Source organism: Cervus canadensis, chromosome 24 (assembly GCF_019320065.1).
Source record: "Cervus canadensis isolate Bull #8, Minnesota chromosome 24, ASM1932006v1, whole genome shotgun sequence".
Classification (NCBI taxonomy): domain Eukaryota; kingdom Metazoa; phylum Chordata; class Mammalia; order Artiodactyla; family Cervidae; genus Cervus; species Cervus canadensis.
The window spans coordinates 17,767,866-17,789,240 of record NC_057409.1 but is presented as its reverse complement, the minus strand read 5'-3'; the positions used below and the strand labels follow the sequence as shown (position 1 = coordinate 17,789,240).

The 21,375-nt window shown below is 44.3% G+C and overlaps 1 protein-coding gene across 1 annotated transcript in view; it reads right to left on the bottom strand.

Annotated features, from left to right (window-relative positions):
* Positions 1–21,375, bottom strand: part of DNER (delta/notch like EGF repeat containing) — a 377,854-nt gene that overhangs the window by 124,620 nt on the left and 231,859 nt on the right. The window contains exon 6 of the mRNA XM_043445991.1: positions 19,964–20,117. Coding sequence (XP_043301926.1) covers positions 19,964–20,117 — 154 coding nt within the window. The remainder of the gene's footprint in view (positions 1–19,963; positions 20,118–21,375) is intronic.

Genomic DNA, 21,375 nt, shown 5'->3' with positions numbered 1-21,375 from the left:
AGTCAGGTATAGATGTGAGAGTTGGACCATAAAGAAGGTCGAGAGCTGAAGAATTGATGGTTTAGAGTTGTAGTGCTGGAGAAGACTCTTGAGAGTCTCTTGGACAGCAAGGAAATCAAAGCAGCCAATCCTAAGGGAAATGGCTGAGTCCCTTCGCTGTTCCCCTGAAACCACCACAACATCGTTAATAAGTTAAACCCCAACACAAAATGTTTGGGGTGTTAAAAAATAAATAAATAAAATGCTTTAAAAAATCCTAAAGGAAATCGACTCTGAATATTCATTGGAAGGACTGATTCTGAAGCTGAAGCTCCAATATTTCGGCCACTTGATGTGAGGAACCAACTCATTGGAAAAGACCCTGATGCCGGGAAAGATTGAGGGCAGGAGCAGAAGGGGACGACAGAGGACAAGATGGTTAGATAGCATCACTGACTCAGTGAACAGGAATTTGAGGAAACTCCAGAATATAGTGAAGGACAGAGGAGCCTACTGTGCTGCAGTCCATACGGTTGCAGAGTTGGACACAACTTAGTGACTGAACAACAACAGAGAGTAGATTTGCCTGCAGTTGTCAGACAAACCGCTGACCTTGAGCTACTTGTGATACTCTCAGCTGGATACCTAAGGCTCACAAAGCTCCCTTTCTGTGTCTTTTGTTGTTTAATTTATGTCGTAACCATGGAGTCAAAACTAAATAAGTGATCGGTAGGACTTCAAATGAAAAAAGACGATTCCATCATTAAAGCTTTGCCTGGGTTCTTCCTTCCATCCTGCTGCAAGCCAGTCTCTGTCTGGGGGAATGAAGTAATTATGCCAACCATGAGTAATGTTTCTTTATCATACCAAGGCAGTGACAGGCACCCAGCGGACCTTGTTAGTAGATGGTCAAGCCAGCGATGGAGTCAGCCCAGTGGATGGAAGCGGTAGTAAGTGGTGGCCATTGGTATATGTCAGGGAGGATCTGTTCTAGCACACACAAACACACACACACAAACACACACACACACACACACGTGTATGTATCAATCTCATATCCACTGAGTCGGTGATGCCATCCAACCATCTCATCCTCTGTCATCCCCTTCTCCCCCTGCCCTCAATCTTTCCCAGCATCAGGGTCTTTTCCAGTGAGTCAACTCTTTTTATCAGGTGGCCAAAGTATTGGAGTCCTTCCAATAGAATGTTCAGGGTGGCTTCCCAAAAGCTTGGAATAAAACCCCAACACTTTACCCCATGGCTCAAAACCACACCACGCCCTGGCCTCTGCCCCCTCATCCTCCCATTCTCCCCATTGACCAAAGTGCTGCAGCCCCCCTGGGCCAAACTGGCCCAGCTCCTTTTCAGACTTCAGCATTGTTCTGGCACTGTGGCTGCAGGACCACACAAGGATATCAGAGGGATACAGGATTCAAGACAATCAGTTATGACCCTATCCTAGAAAGAGATGGACAGTGCTAATGTTAAACCTCTGTGTAACAGAGAAACTACTGAGAAGAAAATTAGCAACTAGCTTTGGCAGGGAGGGGAGGGGAAGAGGTGAGCACGCAGTGGAATTTCACCTATAAAATCACGAGATAGGAGAGGTTAAAACTGAAATACATAAAGGCAAAGAGGACCTCATAGAATAACACATAAGTCACCTCTAGAACCAGTTAGGGAGATGAAAAAATGTTTTAGAGAAGCTTAAAAAATGTAAAATCCAACTAAACAGAAAGGAAGTTGGCTACAATCTTTGTGGGGGTTCCAAACAAAATCAGAACAATTAGGTCGAGATTGCTCTGGAACCCAACCAAGGGTTGTGCAATCTGCTGAGAAATCAGGACCCATTTGGAGGGTCCAGCCCAGAGCTAACTGTAGTTGGAGACACTAAGGAAAAGGATGGCCCCTGTGTGTTCATCACTGATAAGGGAAGAATTGCCCTGGATGCCCAGGTCTTGTAAGACATCCGAAAATCTCTCTCCTGGAAACAACCTTGGTTGTCTAAGCATCAAATCTAACTCATCTGGTGAAGAATTGAAATCCACTAGAGATAATAAAGCTCTTCCCTCAGCAGGATGAGTCTCCTAACCCAGAAAGAGATGGAACCAAATAAACAGAGGAGGATGTCATGACAGAGACCTGAGCCCTGTGACTGCCACTGGTTGTCTGGCTTAGGCTGATCTGAGCATGCTGGTGTGCACAGAAGGTGTCACTCTGGAGAAAGTGTGGTGCATGAGAGCATCTATCAGACTCAGGGTTCCAATGAAAATGGATAGTTGAGTAACTGAATTTTTATGCATTTGAAATTGAAAGACAGGGTGAAGGCAACGCACACGGAGAAGCTTGATGGGGCTTGAGAATCACTATGGCTTATAAGTTTAATTCTTGCACGGAAAAAAAAAAACACAAAAGATTATTTCAGATAGTCTTCCATGTGTGTAAGAGTCCATCTAAGACATCAGAAACCACAGCCCACCATCTCTTTGTTCCCTCTGACTCTGCACCCTTCTGTAACTGTTCTCTCCCACTAGTCAGATCTCCACTCAGAAATCACCTGCTCAGACCTTGTGTCTCTTGAAAGTGAAAGTGTGAGTCGCTCAGTCATTTCCGACTCTCTGCAACCCTATGGACTGTAGCCCGCCAGGCTCCTCTGTCCATGGAATTCTCCAGGCAAAAATACTGGAGTGGGTTGCCATTTCCTTCTCCAGGGAATCTTCCCGACCCAGGAATTCAACCCAGGCCTACTGCATTGCAGGCAGATTCTTTCCTATCTGAGCCACCAGGGAAGGTTCCTTATTCTTCACCTTAGTACTTAACTCTAAAGAACCCGGCTGCCAACGCAGGAGATGTAAGAAACACGGGTTCTATCCCTGTGTTGGGAAAATCCCCTGGAAGAGGGCATGGCAAACCACTCCAGTATTTTTGCTTTGAGAACCCCATGGACATAGGAGCCTGGCAGGGTATGGTCCACAGGGTCATAAAGAGTCAGGTACAACTGAAGGGATTTAGCATGCATGCAGTACTCGACAAAACACACATCTACCGGCTACCTCCCCATCTAAAAGGAGACACCATGGCATGAAGGCTTCATCTCTGAAGCCACCTGTGGTCCTCCCAGGGTTCCTGCATGCTCCATTATATCAGATTTACCATTATCTGAAATGATATTACTTTTTGGTTCCCTCTTGAGACCATAAACTCCCTGAGAATCAGGACTTTGTCTTGTTAATTGCTGAATCCTTAGCACTTAAACACTTCCTGGCACAAATGAACCCATTTGCTTAAAGTTTTTGCCCTAATGCCTCCCTGGTAGCTCAGCTGGTAAAGAATCCGCCTACAGTGTGGGAGATCTGGGTTTGATCCCTTGGTTGGGAAGATCCCCCAGAGAAGAGAAAGGCTACCCACTCCAGTATTCTGGCCTGGAGAATTCCATGGACTATATAGTCCATGGGGTTGCAGAGTCGGACTCAACTGAGTGACTTTCACTTTCATTTAACCCTAACAACAGCTATATACCTTTCAAGTTAGATTTGGCTTCTCCCTAAGCAATCATACCCAGAACACCACAAGCATCATGTGCTAGTTATTCTTTTTCCCAACACCCATGAAAATGAACACATAGCTATTAAAATAAAAATTTATCTCAAAAATGTGTTATCAAAAATCACCTTGTGCTTTGCAATGCTCCGATTTCCAATCTGGGAATACATAGGATGCCCCTGCCCCAGGCAGACTGAGGTGGGTGGAGCTAGGCTGACTCTTTTGAACATTAGTCTCACTTCAACTAGCATTCAGCACCTTCAACAGTTCTCTGAAATAAAGCATCAACAGACCTGAAACAGAATTCCTTTTTCCTGCCCAAGCCCCTATCCAAGTTTAATTCCTTAGGGCTGTGGTTCTCTACCAGCTGACTCTCTCCCCCAGGGAACATTTGACAATGTCCAGAGGCATTGCTTATTGTCCCACCCCTGGGGATGCTCCAGCATCTACTAGGTAGAAGCCAGGGAATGCTGCTCAACACCCTACAATACACACAACAGTTCCCTGCAACAAAGAATTGTCCAACCCCCAAATAACCCTAACATCAGAATTGAGAAACCCCAGTTTAGGTCAATGAGAACTTAGCTCATCAGACTAAAAACCCTTGGTTTTATTCCAATGCCTCTTGTCTGCTCATAAGTAGACACTGACCCTTTACAAAACAGGGAAACAACACCTTTAGAACATTTTCACAAATCTGAATCCATAGGAATATTTATAACTCCTAGCAAGTTAAAGGGGCTTCCCTTGTGGCTCAGCTGGTAAAGAATTCACCTCTAATGTGGGAGACCTGGGGTTTGATCCCTGGGTTGGGACAATCCCCTGGAGAAGGGAAAAGCTACCCACTCCAGAATTCCATGGACTGTATAGTCCATGGGGTCACAAAGAGTCAGACACAACTGAGTGACTTTCATTTCATTGAGCAAGTTAAAGACCATTTTAAAATAAATTATTTGACTATAAAAACTTTAAGGTATTGAAGAATCTGTAATTTTGATTGTCAATTTGTAAGTAAAATAATTGCTTCAAAAACAGATGCTATCAGAAATGCTGATCTCTTAGGGAATCACAGGGGTTCTATTGCCTCTTTGGAGAATATTCTTGTATAACAAAAAAGATATAAGTGTTAAAGTTGTGCCTTAGGATACACATATAATAAGAATGACTTTCAAGGACATACGAGATGATTGAGAAAGCTCTAGACGGAGGCTTAGTGCTTTTAAAGCAGTCCAACCATTAGAAATGGTGTCAGATGAAATGCGGCACATGTGCCAGTGAGTGAGGCCGGCCAGATGGAGAAGATGCCCTGACACCCGGAAGGAAATGCATTGAACTGATTCATTCATTCAATGGATGTGTTACCAGATTATATCTCATCTAACACAGACTGGGAATAGTAAAGCTATGACAAACTTAGAAAGTGTGTTAAAAAGCAAAGACATCACTTTACCGACAAACATCCGTATAGTCAAGGCTATGGTCTTTCCAGTAGTCATATACAGATATGAGAGTTGAATGTGGATCATGAAGGCAGAGCGCCAAAGAATTGATGCTTTTGAACTGCGGTGCTAGAGAGGGCTCTTGGAGAGTCCCTTGGGCAGGAAGGAGATCAAACCAGTCAATCCTAAAGGAAGTCAACCTTGAATACTCATTGGAAGGACTGATGCTGAAGCTGAAGCTCCAATGCTTTGGCCACCTGATGCAAACACCTGACTCACTGGAAAAGACCCTGATACTGGGGAACATTGAAGACAGAAGGAGAAGATGGGGACAGAGGAAGAGATGGTTGGATGGCATCACGAATTCAATGGACATGAACTTGGGCAAACTCTGGGAGATGGTGAGGGACAGGAAGGCCTGGTGTGCTGCAGCCCATGGGGTCACAAAGAGTTGGACACAGCTTGGCGACTGAACAACAAAGCCTGTGAGTATTTAATTTTACACTATGTTGTAGTAAGTATAAATATAATTAAAATTTATCAGTGTATATGAAGAGAAAAATAGCTATGTTTCTTTGTGAACGTCAGAATGGTTTGAAGATAACCACGTCCTCATGGTGTCATTTGACTGACAGCAACATAACAAAAAATATATACCCCGCAGTATCCTCAAATCACTATGTACTGGCTGTGCTCTTTAAACGCAGGAAAACCTTCCAGAGTTTAATGGCAAATTACATGAAGTGTAAACAAAACTGACTAAATGAGTCAGACAATTAAAAAAAACAACAACAGGCAATTGACCAGTTGTTTTTCTAAACATTCTCCTTCTTTACAACAAGGGTTTTTTGGTACCATTGTTATGATTTTTCTACTGAAATAAAGACTCTTCTGCGGTTGCTTTGACTCTGTGAGGTAGAATCTAATTGTTTCTTTGCAGAGCTCTCCTGAAAGCTTCCAAGGTAGGAATTGTGGTGAGAGCTATTTTTAACACTCCTGGTCTTTTAATAGCCTGGCCTCTGCAGTGAGATGAAGCGACTGGATTTGTACTGAAAGCCTGATGCCACCGACAGAGCCCACCAGCCTCAGCTCTCACCCTGAGGGGATCAGAGGAGCCGGGCAGGGCCTCAGCAGCCGCTGCAGAGATGAAGTGTCTAATATTAGCAAGCAATAAATAGCAGGAATCTGTGTGCCATCAAGACATTCAATCTCAGAGGCCTCCGATATCAAAGTCGGAAGGCAGAAATTATTTAACAGAAAAAAAAAAAAAACTAGTAAGATCTGCTGGCAGGGAAAAACAAACACATCTGAGCAAATGCAAACATGCTCGTAAAACCAAAGGCAAAGAAAGGAAGATATAGGAGGCCCATCTGCAAAAGACAATCAATAAAATAAAATGGGAATCTGTAATAGAAAGAAAAGCATGAAAGAAAGCAGACATTCAGCAGAACTAGAAAAATTTAACCTCAAGGTTAGAAGAAAGAAGTAACCACATCTAATAAGCACAGAGACAAGAGGCACAGTGGGAAGGACAATGGTTTGGAGAGTCGGAGGTCAGGGTGGTGACGCCATGATCAGCTGAGCGAAAGCATCAGTGGGCTGACTTTGACCTTCATTCCCCTCCTGGGTGAAATAGGGATAACAATATCACACCTGGCTCCCAAGACAGTTGTGATGAATGAGATCAATCCCAAATAGCAGGAGCCATTTCTATCAAGTGCACCCTTGAATCCACAATAGCCTGCACCAAGCCGGGCACACTGTGGGTAGCTCAATATTTTTTAATGAATGAATAACTTAGGATTTTTATTTTGGCCAAACACTGTGTGGTATGTGGGATCCTTGTTCCTCAACCAGGGATCGAATCCATGCCCCCTGCATTGGAAGCACAGAGTCTTAATCACTGGACCACCAGGGAAGTCCCTGAATAATTTAGGGTTTTGACAGTGGTAAGCATTATGCCAACACTGTTTGTTCTCTCAGTTTTTAACAGGCAGTGGAGAGCAGTGGTTCCCGAAGTCCCCAAACCAACAGCAGTAGCATCACCTGGGGGCTTACTTACCACAAATGCAAATTCACCAGCAGTACCCTAGACCCACAGAACACTCAGGGGATGGGACCCAGCAATATGAGTTTTAAGAAGCCCTCCAGGTGACTCTGAAGCAGGGTTGGTGCTAAAGTCTGAGAACCACTGATCTGGAAAACTAGAAGCAGCTTTTTTAATTTCAAATATTAATATTATTCATTAAGAGCTACACATCTGATGCAGATTACAAAGAAAAAAAGATCAGAAAGTGAAAGTTAAATATTATGACATCAAAAAGCCTTTACTGGCTGCATGTTGACACATGTTTTTTCTTTTCATGAGTGGGAGAACCCCTAGGCTCAATTACTATACCTGTCACTGCACTGTTTCCAAAGAAGCTTCCTTATTCTTGAAGAGCATGTGTTGGTGATTTTTGTCCCCAGTCCCACCCAAGCACAGAGCCAGAGATGCCAAGGGTACTCATTATAAAGTAATTAATGACTGCATAAGCACCATGCACTGCTGTTTTAAAATAATCTCTTTCATCCCATTTCCCTAGAGCCCAAATAAGAAATATTAATTGAAATATTAATATAGGCCAGACTGTAAATGACACCTCTGTCTCCTGATCTAGTGGTTACAAAGGGGGAGAGATTTCACGAAAGATCTTTTCATTAAGTATGTTCTGAGAAATTGAAATCAAAAGGGAGAAAACATTAAATTAATTAAAAAACTGATACAATAAGCAGACAAGTTAAGTGAGTGACTAACTTAAAGCGATGTATCCCTTGAATTCTAAGCTTGTGTGATTAACTCAAAAGGTGGTGCAGTTGCCAATGCAAGAGACACAAGAGACATGGGTTCGATCCTTGGGTCGGGAAGATCACCTGGAGGAGGAAATGGCAACCCACTCCAGTATTCTTGCCTGGAGAATTCCATGGGCAGAGGAGCCTGGCGGGGTACAGTCCATGGACTCACAAAGAGTCAGACTCGACTGAGCAACTGAGCATGCACGCATAAAGGAGGCATTCATTCCTTCTTTCAGAAAGAATTTGGAGAGAGTAAACAGTCACAAGTGAAGAATCTAAAGGATGCTTAGAAACAGTTCCTGCCTGCCGGGAGCTTACACTCCAGAAGAGGAGAAAATACACATTCATAGGAAACAACGAAACACAGTGAGAGGAAATCCAGCACCTGGTACCAAGTCAGGCCCATGTGATGCCCTGTGACACTGGACCTCCTGAAGCAGGCAAGGGGAGGAAGGCTGGGGCCAGGCCAGGCTGTGACAGCTCAAATCTGTGTGCCGAGCAGTGCGGGGTCACCAGCAAGGTGCCTTTGAAGGTTTCTGAATGCAGCACAGTCATGATGAAGGATTGCTGCAGCTGGGCCCCTTCTTGTTCTCATTTGCTATAATCTGGGAGGAAAGCTTAAGACTTCCTGCCCTTCTCCCTGGGAACAGGGGCTCTGGTCTGGACAGAATGAGGTGACTCCAAGTGGACAAGCAAAAAGGGGCAAGGAGGAATGGGTACAGCCTCGAGGAGAGAAAGAGGAGAACACAAACTCCGATCCTTCTTCTTCCCTTGCCCTTCCTCTTACCCTTGTTTCAGTTCAGTTCAGTCACTCAGTCATGTCCAACTCTTTGTAACCCCATGGACCACAGCATGCCGGGCTTCCCTGTCCATCACCAACTCCCGGAGTTTACTCAAACTCATGTCCATTGAGTTGGTGATGCAATCCAACCATCTCATCCTCTGTCATCCCCTTCTCTTCCTGCCTTCAATCTTTCCCAGCATCAGGGTCTTTTCAAATGAGTCAGCTCTTCGCATCAGGTGGCCAAAGTATTGGAGCTTCATCTTCAACATCAGTCCTTCCAGTGAACACCCAGGACTGATCTCCTTTAGGATGGACTGGTTGGATCTCCTTGCAGTCCAAGGGACTCTCAAGAGTCTTCTCCAACACCACCACAGTTCAAAAGCATCAGTTCTTTGGCAGTAAGCTTTCTTTATAGTCCAACTCTCACATCTACACATGACTACTGGAAAAACCATAGCCTTGACTAGACGGACCTTTGTTGGCAAAGTAATGTCTCTGCTTTTTAATACCAAAGCCCTTATGGATCACCTATTCTGTGCCAGATGTATGCATGTAGATGCAGACGTGTGCTTAGGGGTGGATAAGTATACGGGTGTGTATGCATGTGTATGTACATATACATTTGCAGATGTGTGTGTGGGTGTGTTCTCTTTAACCCTTACAGGGTCAGTACAGTTATTCTTTTTGCAGACAAGACAACTTGGGCTCAGAGGAGTAAGGAAGAGTCGGTGAATGACTCAGCCTGGAGTTAAACCCAGGACCACAGACTCCAAATCCCACACTCATTTATTCCTCCCCCGTCTTTTCTCGCCTTTTCATGAGATTTGTTTGGAAACACCATGAGAGCCAGGCCGGCCCTGAGGCAGAGACCATGGCAGGGAGTGACCCATTCAGGTCCGGCTCTTCTGGGTCTTAGCAGAAGACCAAAGGATGTCCTGAGGGTACACTGTGGTCCAAGTTCGCTCCCCAGAGAGGGAGGCCACAAAAGGAGCTGAGGCCAAATCTCTGGCCAGAGGAAAGAGCAGAAGGACTCCATGCAAGGCATCCGACTATGGGCTCAGGTAACAACAGTAAGATCCAATGACACTCGCCAAGCGCCCCAGGTGCCCTTCTAAGCACACCACGTGCATCACTTATCTACTGAACTGTGAGCTGTGGATTCTGTCACCCAGCTCAATTCACAGAGCGAAAGCTGAGACCCAGTGAGATTAATTTCCCCCAAGGTCACACAGAGGATGAATAGCAAGAGCAGGCTTTGCTCTCCCTCGGCTGGGCTCCGGCCCTGGGCTTCTGGAAGGCTGCACTGCAGTCGTAAGCGAGGCAGCGTGGTGAGGGTGATGGGCTTATCGCAGTCATTCAGGCAGCAGATGACAAGGTTGGAATCAGGGCACTAGAAGAGGAAGCAGCATGCATGGCAGATGGGGAACCATCATAAACAGAGCAAACGGGGAGACTGTCCAGAAATAAACAAAGTGGGACTGGGAGTGGGGGGGGCAAGAGTCAGGACTGAGCTTGCAGCCTGAGAGATGAGGGAAGTGATGGCACCCATGATGGAACCTGGAGCTATGCGGGGAGAGTTAGGCTTGAAAGCCTGTGTGGGAGGCTGACAGAGGAGGGTCTGGAGTTGAGTCTGAGGAGGGGGTTGAGGGTTAGCAGAGCATCACTCTGAGCCCAGTGCAGGTGCTGGAACTGGGTGACTGGCCAGGCTGCAAAGATGGGTCTGGAAGCCATCCACTTAAAGGTAACAGCTTGGAATGAGTGGCTGCTGCCCCAGGAGGGGGAAGGCAGCTGAAGCGGGTGGTAAGGACTGAGCTCTAGAGATAGAAGGGGGAAAGGAAGGTGGAGAGGAGGCTGGAGAGGTCCCGGGAGAATGCACACAATGCAGTCCTCTGTAAGACAGGAAGGAAAGGCTGCTAGAGAGAGTAGGGCTAAGAAAGAGCCCTGGACATCAGTGAGCAGGACGCTACTCATAACCTTGGAGAAGTAGATTCATGATATGTCAGTTCAGTCGCTCAGCCGTGTCCGACTCTTTGCAACCCCACAGACTGCAGCAATACCAGGCTTCCCTGTCCATCACCAGCTCCTGGATCTTGCTCAAACTCATGTCCATCGAGTTGGTGATGCTATCCAACCATCTCATCCTCTGTCGTCCCTTCTCCTCTGCCTTCAATCTTTCCCAGCATAAGGGTCTTTTCCAAGGAGTCAGTTCTTCGAATCAGGTGGCCAAAGTATTAGAGTTTCAGCTTCAACATCAGTCCTTCCAATGAACACCCAGGACTGATCTCCTTTAGGATGGACTGGTTGGATGTTCTTGCAGTCCAAGGGACTTTCAAGAGTCTTCTCCAACACCACAGTTCACAAGCATCAATTATTCAGTACTCAGCTTTCTTTAGAGTCCAATAGAAAATTATGAATTGGACATAGAGCAGTGATGAAGAGGAGGACAGAGGGAAGGAGGGGGGGGGGGGAGGAGGTGAGCACACAGAGATGCCCCAAGGACTTACAAAATCCTTACTTGTTTGAGAGACTGGTTTTGAGCTGAGACCTCCAGTCCTTACAGACTAGAAATCAGGGATGGAATGGGGGAAGGGGATGGCAGGGTCAGAAAGACAGAAAAGTATGGAAGCAAAAGATCCCAGAGGGAGAGAGAAAGACGAGAAAGGTGGGTTCCGAGGCTCCTTCCAAGGCCCCTTCCATCCTGAAACTGAACTAACCCATCTCTTACAACCTGTGCTCATCTGCTCAAGAACTCGGTGCTCAAGCTGAGCGAGAGTGGGTGCAGGGACCCAGAAAATTCCACTCAGGATTTTTCTGAGTGGAAGAGCTGGCCCACTTCAAACCCCCACTCAAAGGCACCTCGGTGTTTAAAAGAGTGAAGCTGGGATGGCAACACAAGCCACGTTCCCCTCGCCCTGGAAATGATGAGTTTTTAAAACAGGCTGAAATCATCAATTAGGTGAAACAATGAAGCGCACTGACGTTGAGACAGGCTTTGTACAGTACTTCCAATATTGTGGCAGTGGTGCATCACAGCCATTCTTTTCAGAAAAAAAGGAATAGCTCCTGGGAGGAAAAAAATCACTTTCTCGGAATTAGGAGGCTTTTATAAAATACATCCTGATTAACGAAGTTAAATTCTGTGTCAACTATGAGCAAAGCACAGGGCGTGGCATCAACCCGGGATGGAGAAATAAGAATCATATCGGAGATCAGCACCAGCCCCAGGCCAGCCTGATGTGGAAGGAAAAAAACACAACATGTGTAAACAGAGGAGAAGTAAGGGGACCCAGCCCTCAATACATAGCTAGGTGCCCTGGGTAGAATTCCGTCTCATTCCATTCATTCATTCATTCAACAAGGCTTTATTGAGCACCTACTATGTGTCAGACATGTCAACAGAATTGGAATTTGTGTTCTCATTTTTTTAAAAATAATTTTATTTATTTATGTTTGGCCGTGCTGGGTCTTCATTGTTTCACGGGCTTTTCTCTAGTTGTGGCGAGCAGAGGCTTCTCTCTAGCTGTGATGCACACGCTTCTCACTGTGTGGCCTCACCTGTTGTGGGCACAGGCTCTGGGGCACGTGGACTGAGCACAGGCTCCATAGCTGTGGTGCTCGGGCTTAGTTGCTCTGCCGCGTGTGGGATCTTCCCGGGTCGGGGATGGAACCTGTGTCTCCTACATCAGCAGGCGGATTCTTTCCCATCTGAGCCACCAGGGAAGCTTCTAGGCCACATAAAAACTGAGTGACTGTGACTATCTCCACATCTGGGTTGCCCTTCAGCATGTTTGGTAACTTCCAGGTACCCTTCCTTGCCTCTATCCCTGGATGTTGTCTTGCAGGGAGACCTCAAAGCTTCAGAGGTGCCCTTATCACCTCAGTGTAAACAGGAGCCTGCCAACGGCTTGGACAAACCTGTTGCCACAGTCAATAACCTTCCCTTAGCTCCTCCTGCAGTATTTGGTACTACTGACAATCCCCTTCCTTTTGAAAATATTGCCAAAGTGTTTCCAGAAAAATATCAATCACCCTCGATAAAAATTCCTCCCCAAATAGAAATTTGGTTGACCATAGTCTACAATTCATCTTATATTGTACACATATGTATAAAATATTTATCAGTGTTTCACTATTTAAGAAAATTAACTCCTGTTTCCAAGAAATGGGCACAAAAACCAAAATGATAACTATAGCAGAGTTTATTACTTAATTGACTCAACATCCAACCCACCATATTCGAACATCTCTGGATTACCAATGAAGCAAAAATCCTCTCTGTACTGGCTTGATGTAAAAATTAAAGCAAAATATCAAAATATTATCAAAACTAGAGAAAAACATCTTTGCTGAAAATAATATTTTTACTTACTGAGAAACATTCCCAAGAGAAACAAGTATGGCATCAAGATAACGTCTCTGTGAAGAGACTTTCTGAAACTTCTGTTCTCTGCTGACAAGAACCTGGCTTGAATTAATTCATTCATCAAACAAAACCGTGCCTCATGATCAGACTTGCAAAAATGAAAGCACAGGGGGTTAAATTTTCAAAAAGAAACAGACGTCCCACTCTTGGAGGGTTCTTACACACAGAGCTAGAGCTTCAGAGGTCAATTAATTGATGTTAATTAACCTGTAAATAGTTTTTTTCACAAAGGAAATAGAACTCTCCTGTGGAAGCATGAGTTTTTCAAGGACATTCAGAACTAAACTGAGTAGAAAATGCCTCATTTCAAGCATCCAGTGCCCCCTCTGGGGACAAAAATGGCCTAATGTTTCTGCTCTTCAGAAGAGTCCTATTTGATAGGAGAAAGTTGAAAGCATGACGTGGTCTTGAATCACATGTTTGTACCAGGAAAATCCTCAGCTCACAGTGTGGCTGCACGTACATGAAAAGAGTGTAATAAGATGATCGAGAACATGGGCTTGGGATGCAGGTAGAGGACTGGGTTCAAATCCCAGTGCAACAGTTACTGGCACGTGTGCCCAGCAGAGCAGACCATGAGGACACTCCCTTCTGACAGCATGCTTCCCACACTGACTCCCTTCCCAGGCAGAGCCTCCAGGGACCAAGTGACCAGATTCTGGCAAATGGCGGGTAGCAGAAGTGATCTAAGACAGGTCCGGGCACTGCTCTCAGAGCATCACACAGACCCTTCAGATCCCTGAGTTGCCACCTGGAGACCAAATGCCTTCATCAGACTATGACAAGGTGGAAAGGAGTCTTTCCTTGGAGGTCAGGAGATTTGGGAATTGGTGTGTTCCTGCAGTACAGTTCCATGTCACCCTAATATTCTTGACCAAGTTACAACATTCTCTATGTCTTAGATTTCTCATCTATGAAATCAGTGTAATTGAGGGCTTAACCCGGAGATTGTTCTAAGAAGGGCATTGGAAAGCACTCAGCACAGCCCTGGCACATGGTTAAGATTAAATGTTGCTGCTACTGTTGTTCAGTCATAAGTCATGTATGACTCTTTGTGACCCCGTGGACTGTAGCACGTCAGGCTCCTCTGTAACACTGAATAAACACTAGCTATTCGTGTGTGCATACATCTGTGTGTGTCTACATGTGTGTGTGTGTAATACAGTGGAAAGAAGATGGAGAGTGAGTTTTCTGGTGGTCCAGTGGTTAAGATCCCATGCTTCCCAAAGGGGCACAGGTTCGATCCCTGGTCAGGGAACTAAGATCCCACATGCTGCACTGTGAGGCCAAATTAAATTTTTTAAAAAGCAGATGGAGAGGTAGATGCTAAAAGGGGGAAGAGCAGTTGTTCCCATAGGACATGAGAACTGATCAGGTAGGAACGTGCCTAAGAGAGCTGCAGGAACAAGTCGGGTAGCAGCTGAGCAAAGACAGAGTTAAGTACCAGAGTTCCTAGATCTCTTCTACCTCTGCTTGGGATGTTCTAGAGCAGGAAGAAGAATGGAGGCTCTGGGGGAAGGAATCCCATGGGAACCCAGCTCTGGGAAAGGCCAGTGAAGGAGTTGCTGGGAGTCAGGGAGACCCTGATAGAAGCAGGATGGCTGAGAGACCAAGCCAATGTGAAGCCACCTTTGGAGAAAGTAGAAGATGATGGAGATTCTATGCCATTCAGGAACGTCAGAAATTAGCACCATGTAAACACCAGTGGAGATTATTTAAAGTTGCTTAAACTGTGATTCTAACATATTGACACTCCTTTATATAAACTAGACAACCACAAGGACCTACTGTATAGCACAAGGAACTATGCTCAATATATTACAATAATCTATAAGGGAAAAGAATCTGAAAAAAGAATATATACATACAAAAAGAATATATATATGACTGAATCACTATACCATACACCTGAAACTAATACAACATTGTAAATAAACTATACTTCAATTTAAAACCTAGAGTGGTTTGCCATTCCCTCCTCCAGTGGACCATGTTTTGTCAGAACTCTTCACTATGACCCATCTGACTTGGGTAGCCCTGCACAGGCTACCCAAGTTATGCAAACCCTTCATCATGACAAGGCTGTAATGCTGGACTCAATATGTCAGCAAATCTGGAAAACTCAGCAGCGGGCACAGGACTGGAAAAGGTCAGTTTTCATTCCAATCCCAAAGAAGGGCAGTGCCAAAGAATGTTCAAACTACCGTACAATTGCACTCATCTCACATACTTAGCAAGGTCATGCTCAAAATCCTTCAAGCTAGGCTTCAGCAGCACATGAACTGAGAATATCCAGATGTTCAAGCTGAGTTTAGAAAAGACAGAGGAACCAGAAATCAAATTGCCAACATCAGTTGGATCATAGAAAAAGCAAGAGAATTCCAGAAAAATATCTATTTCTGTTTCATTGACTATGCTAAAGCCTTTGACTGTATGGATCACAACAAATTGTGGAAATTTCTTCATGAGATGGGACTACCAGACCACCTTACCTGCCTCCTAAGAAACCTGTATGCAGGTCAAGAAGCAACAGTTAGTTAGAACCAGACAAGGACCAATGGACTGGTTCAAAATTGGGAAAGGAGTACATCAAGGCTATATATTGTAACCCTGCTTATTTAACTTATATACAGACTAGATGAAGCACAAGCTGGAATCAAGATTGCCAGGAGGAATAGCAACAATCTCAGATATGCAGATGATACCACTCTAATGGCAGAAAGTGAAGAACTAAAGAGCCTCTTGATGAGGGTATAAGAGGAGAGTGAAAAAGCTGGCTTAAAACTAAACATTCAAAAAATGAAGTTTATGGCATCTGGTCCCATCACGTCATGGCAAATAGAAGGGGAGAAAGTGGAAACAGTGACAGACTTTATTTTCCTGGGCTCCAAAATCACCGCAGAAGACTGAGCGCCAAAGAAATGATGCTTTAGCATTATGGTACTGGAGAAGACTCTTGAGAGTCCCTTGGACAGCAAGGTAAACCAGTCAGTCCTAAAGAAACTGAGCCCTGAATTGGAAGGACTGATGCTAAGCCTGAAGCTCCAATACTTTGGCCACCTGATGGGAAGAGCCAACTCACTGGAAAAGATCCTGATGCTGGGAAAGACTGAAAAGGAGAAGAGGGAGGCACAGAATGAGACAGTTAGCATCACCAACTCAATGGACATGAATTTGAGCAAACTCCTGGAGACAGCAAAGGACAGGGGAGGCTGGCATGCTGCAGTCCATGGGGTAGCAAAGAATCGGATATGACTTAGTGACTGAACAACAACAATGATTTTTAAAAATCTATCAAAGGGAAAAGACAGATTACAAACTTGGAGAAAATATGGGCAAGCCATACAACTGACAAATGATTAGAACAAAAAAGAAACAACTTTTGCAAGCCAACAAGAAGAGCACACACACACACACAAATTTGAGTGAGAGATAGGAAAACAAGTAATAAACACAGGAAGAGGACCTCAGCATCATTAGTAAACCACAAAGTGCAGAGACCACAATGAAGCACCTTTTCTATACCCATTCATTGTGCAAAAATTAAAACTAAATTAAAAATTAAAACCCTACATAGTACTGTAGAGGATCTGAATCCATAAGACCACTTATGCATTTCATGTGGGAGTATATATGAGTGTCACAACTTTGAAAAACAGTCTGGCATGATCTCCTGAAATTGATCAAGCATATTTTCCAGCAATTCCACTCCTAGGTTCACCCTCAAACAAGCCCTGGCACATATTTCAGAGAAAATACACAAGAATGTGCTTACTGGTGCCTGTCCCCAGGCAAACAGAGCAATGGAATTTTACATAGCCTTCCAAAAGAAGGCTTCATATAGGTGCATTTTAGCAACACGGTATTAAGTGAAAAAAGTAAGTACCAGATAAGTACATGCATGATACCATAACATGATTCATGCATGGTTCAATTTTTATAAATTCAAGAACAGTTAAAACAAAAATAAAAATTTTCTATGAAAACATATAAATGTTTATGCCAGCATGCATACTCAGTCGTATCCAACTCTTTGCAAGCCCATGGACCATAGCCCTCCAGGCTCCTCTGTCCATGGGATTTTCCAGGCAAGAATACTGGAGTGGGTTGCCATTTCCTATTTCAGGGGATCTTTCCAGTCTAGGGATCAAACCCATATCTCCTATATCTCCTGCACTGGCAGGCGGATTTTTTACCACTGTGCCACCTCGGAAGCCACATAAACATTAAGATCATATAAAACGGAAGACAAAGGAAGGATCAACTCAAGATTCAGGGTGACTGTTAACTTTGGATGGGGAATAGAGACTGAGAGACTGGCTGGTGAGGAGACTATATAGTTAGTTATCAGGTCTAACTTCTGGTTATAGTGGCGGTTCCACCACTGATTACTGTATATTGAAATAGGTAAGCAAATAGATAAAAGTATGCTATGGACAAGAATAGAGAGTATCACAAACCAAGCATTATGGTCATTCCAATTCTGTGCACCTGCATTCTTTAAAAAAAGAAAAGTCTCCTCTGAGAACAGACTTGGGTAAAAAAGAAAAAAAAAAAAAAACATCAAACAGAAATCATTTCAGTTCAAACAGTGACAAACTCCACCTATCAGTTCTGATTGAGACTATGTATAGAAGGATTTTGATTCATCCTAGCATCACTTATAACAAAGAAATTCAAACTCTCTTCAAGATTCATCAATAGAGGAACAGTTTAAAACATCAGGCCATGTTCATACCCTTTCATTAATTCACCTCATCAGCACATTGTCTTGAGTGTCCAGGACTCATCAGACATGGTGGGACACGATGTAGAACAGAAATAATTCAGGCTGCGCACTCATGGGATTGATTCAGGTAGGGAGACAGGCAGAAATCAAAGAATCACACGTGCACACAGGGGAGGGCTGTGAAGGAAAGGAACACCCAGCTACAAAAGAGGAAAAGGGAAGAAGACCTGGATTGAAGCATTTAACTGAGGCTTCCTACGGAAAGGGGGTATTTACAAGATCCAAAATAGAAACCTGGCCAAAGGGAGGCAGCAGGGAGGGCTGTCCAGGCACAAAGAAGCGGACAAGGTCCTGCAGCAGCTCGAGCACCCAGCGAGATGAAAGCCAAGGTGGCTGGTCCCTGAGAACGGGGAGCAGGGGGGCGAGATGGGGCTGGAAAGGTGGGTGAGTGACAGATCACGGAGGAGAATGAGGCAGAGGATTCTGGCCTTCATCCCAAGAGCCCTGGGAAGAAGGGGATTAAGTGGAAAGCAACAACACCAGATCAGATCTGCAGTGGAAAATAATCACCCAGGAGAACGGAGAGCCTGGGTCAGGGAACTGACATAATGAGAACCAGGGCTCACTTCGGCGTGGTTGCTCTGGCTCCAGTGTGTGGCATGGACAAGAGCAAACACAGAGATGATGTGAGAGGTTGTCTCGGTCACATAGACAAGGGGCAAAGGCAGTGGCGATGGGTCTGCAGAGAGGGGGGTGATTTGAAAAGTTTTTAGGGGGAAAGATGGAAAACACTTGGAGGCAGGAAGAGCAGGAGGTGGGGGGCACCCAGGGTCACTTGTAGAAGTCTGGCTGGTAGAAACAAATGGAACACCGGAAGCTGAGCTGTGTGGAGCTGGGGATACAGTGAACTCAGTTTTGGAATGACTGAGCTTAAGGTGGCCTGGAACATACGAGCAGAGACAGCAAATAGGCAGCAGTTTGGCCTGGACATACAATGTTAGGAAACATGCGATGGAATTAATAAAAATGAATAAGGTAGCTCTATATATACTGACATGGAAGTACACTTATGATCGACTGGTAAACACTGAAAAAAGTAAGTTGTAGAGCAGTATGTATATTATAATCGCTTTTTTTAGCATACAGAAAAACAATCATTTGATCTGCAAGGGAAATATCCATACTCACACATAGATACACACACACACAAACACTGGTCTGGAAAACATCAACCAAACTATTAACCTACCCTTATGACCTTATAAAGTTTGAGCTGGGATAGATGAGTGAAGAACTTTTACTTCTTTGTTTATGAATTTCTGCAGTTAATCGCCCCAACTCCCACTTCACTCCCTCCGTCTCTCCATCCCCAGCCCTTACATCACCCTGAATCCCTGCCCAGTGGCAGAGGTTGGCAAGAGGATGAGATGGAAAGGAGAAGATGATGTCAGTTTTACATATTATTGATGCTAAAAAAGGGAATAACTTGGTGTTTGCTTTTAAGCTGCATAGAAACTGTTATATCAAAATGTTCACCAGTAAAATGCCATTTCCTGCTCAAGGGTTTATAACCGATTTGGCTGAGCAGTAAGTCAATAAGATGCCTACAAGAGAACAGAAGTCTGTGGACACCCTGTCCACTGCACTTTCTTAGGAGTCACCCTTTGTAATCTGAGGATGTGAAAGTCTCATGCAGGGTCAGTGAATCCCCCATACTAACCAGGGAGTATTGAAAACTTGCCCAATTGTGCAGGATGGTGTTCCAGGAACTTGAATTAATGAACATACATGAACAACAGGAAACTAAACAAACGAGAGGATTGGGTGGCATTACCTACCCACCTGCATAGTTTAGCCTAAATTCTTCTTAAGTAACTTAGCTAAATCAGCCAGCATAGCACCAGCCCACACTCAGAACATATTTGAAGAATTGTCTTTGAAATATCCAGGCCTCTGTTCAACCAGGAATATCATGGTCCCAGAGCAGAAATGGTGGAATGCTAAGACAGAAGCATCCTAACATCAGAAAAACAGCCAAGGGACACAATGTTTATCCCCAAGGCAACTTCCTTCCTCTATTCCCAGTGACATAAAGCTGGACTGATGGAACTAAATGAGACCTGGGAGGCACCTGTCCAACAGCTGGACAATGTATTGCCTGACCATTGTTAATTAATAAGTGTCTGGTCTACAGAGAGACACATAGTAACTCTGACCTATGGAAACCTTACCAGCAAGGCAGACACAGGTGAAGTTGCCACCATCTTGCTTTTGCTTTGCGTCAAGACAGCTGGCGTTGTTCTGACAGGGTTTCTTCTGGCAGGCATCAAATTCTTCACAGAAAGTACCCGTGTATGGATCATCACAGTTACAGGAAAATGTTGCCTAAAACACAAACATACAGTATGTATTACCTGAGCCCTCTAAAATGTGTGTGTTAACTGTGAAACTCGAAGTGCAAACATACCTCTCATTTTTATAATTATACCAACACTGAGTGTTTTTATCATATCACTTATACCATGATCTGACCAAAATCAAAGCTTTCAGAGGAACAGTCTATTTCTTTACAGTTTCATTTCAAACATGTCTTTTTATTGATATGTATCCCAATGGTTTTTAATCTTCCTAAACCAGAAATGGAAATAATAATTATTTTAGGCAGAAAAATAAAGTTTTGCAGACCTGATATGGAAATGACAATTTTGCTAGAGCAGTATATCGCGCTACAGCCATTAAATTAGATGTCACTCCAACTAAAAGCCTTCAGCACAGATAGCATGTGGAACACATCATCACCAAATGTGTTACCACGCTCGCCTTTCTGGAGCACTGAGAGAATTTATCGAATCACCCTGGAAATCAACTTCAACATACAACCACGTAGATTAACTGAGTGTAAGGGAAAATAATAGGAACCATTTCATTTGATTTGTTTTACTAGTAAAGGACCATAACTCAGACCCAGCGAACTGAATTTTTATATCTATTTACTTATCTATTTGGCTGTGTTGGGTCTTATTTGCAGCACATGGGGTCTTTCCTATCGGTGCGTGGGCTTAGCTGCTCTGTAGCATGTGGGATCTTAGTCCCCCCTCCAGGGTCTGAAGCCTTAACCACTGGGCCACCAGGGAAGTCCCCAGAGAAGTGAATTTGATTGGACACTTCATTTCTGAGGCAGTTGTATAATCTCAATAAACTGAGCCTTCCTGCTCTCTTCCTAATGCTGGCCTGAGGGTGATGTGTCTAAAACAGACACAGATCTGGGTCCAAAGCCTATGTAGATGGGACTGCAGATTCTCATGAAGAATAGAAGGGAGGAGGCAAAGGAGAATGGTATAAATAAAGTTTACTGCTTAAAAAAAATCAAAACAAAATTGGGGAGAATAAATACATGTATATGTATGGCTGAGTCCCTTCACTGTTCATCTGAAACTACCACAGCATTGTTAACTGGCTATACCCCAATTCAAAATAGAAAGTTCAAAGTTTGAAAAAAAAAAACAAACAAACCAGCCCAAAGCACCTTTTCCAGCTTTCCCCAAGCCCCACATCAGGCGAGTGTTTCAAAGCCCCGCCCACAGCTATTCCCAGGCCCGCCTCCCTCTCTCTGTGGTGGAGGAGGGGCCTTGGGGGGGCGGGG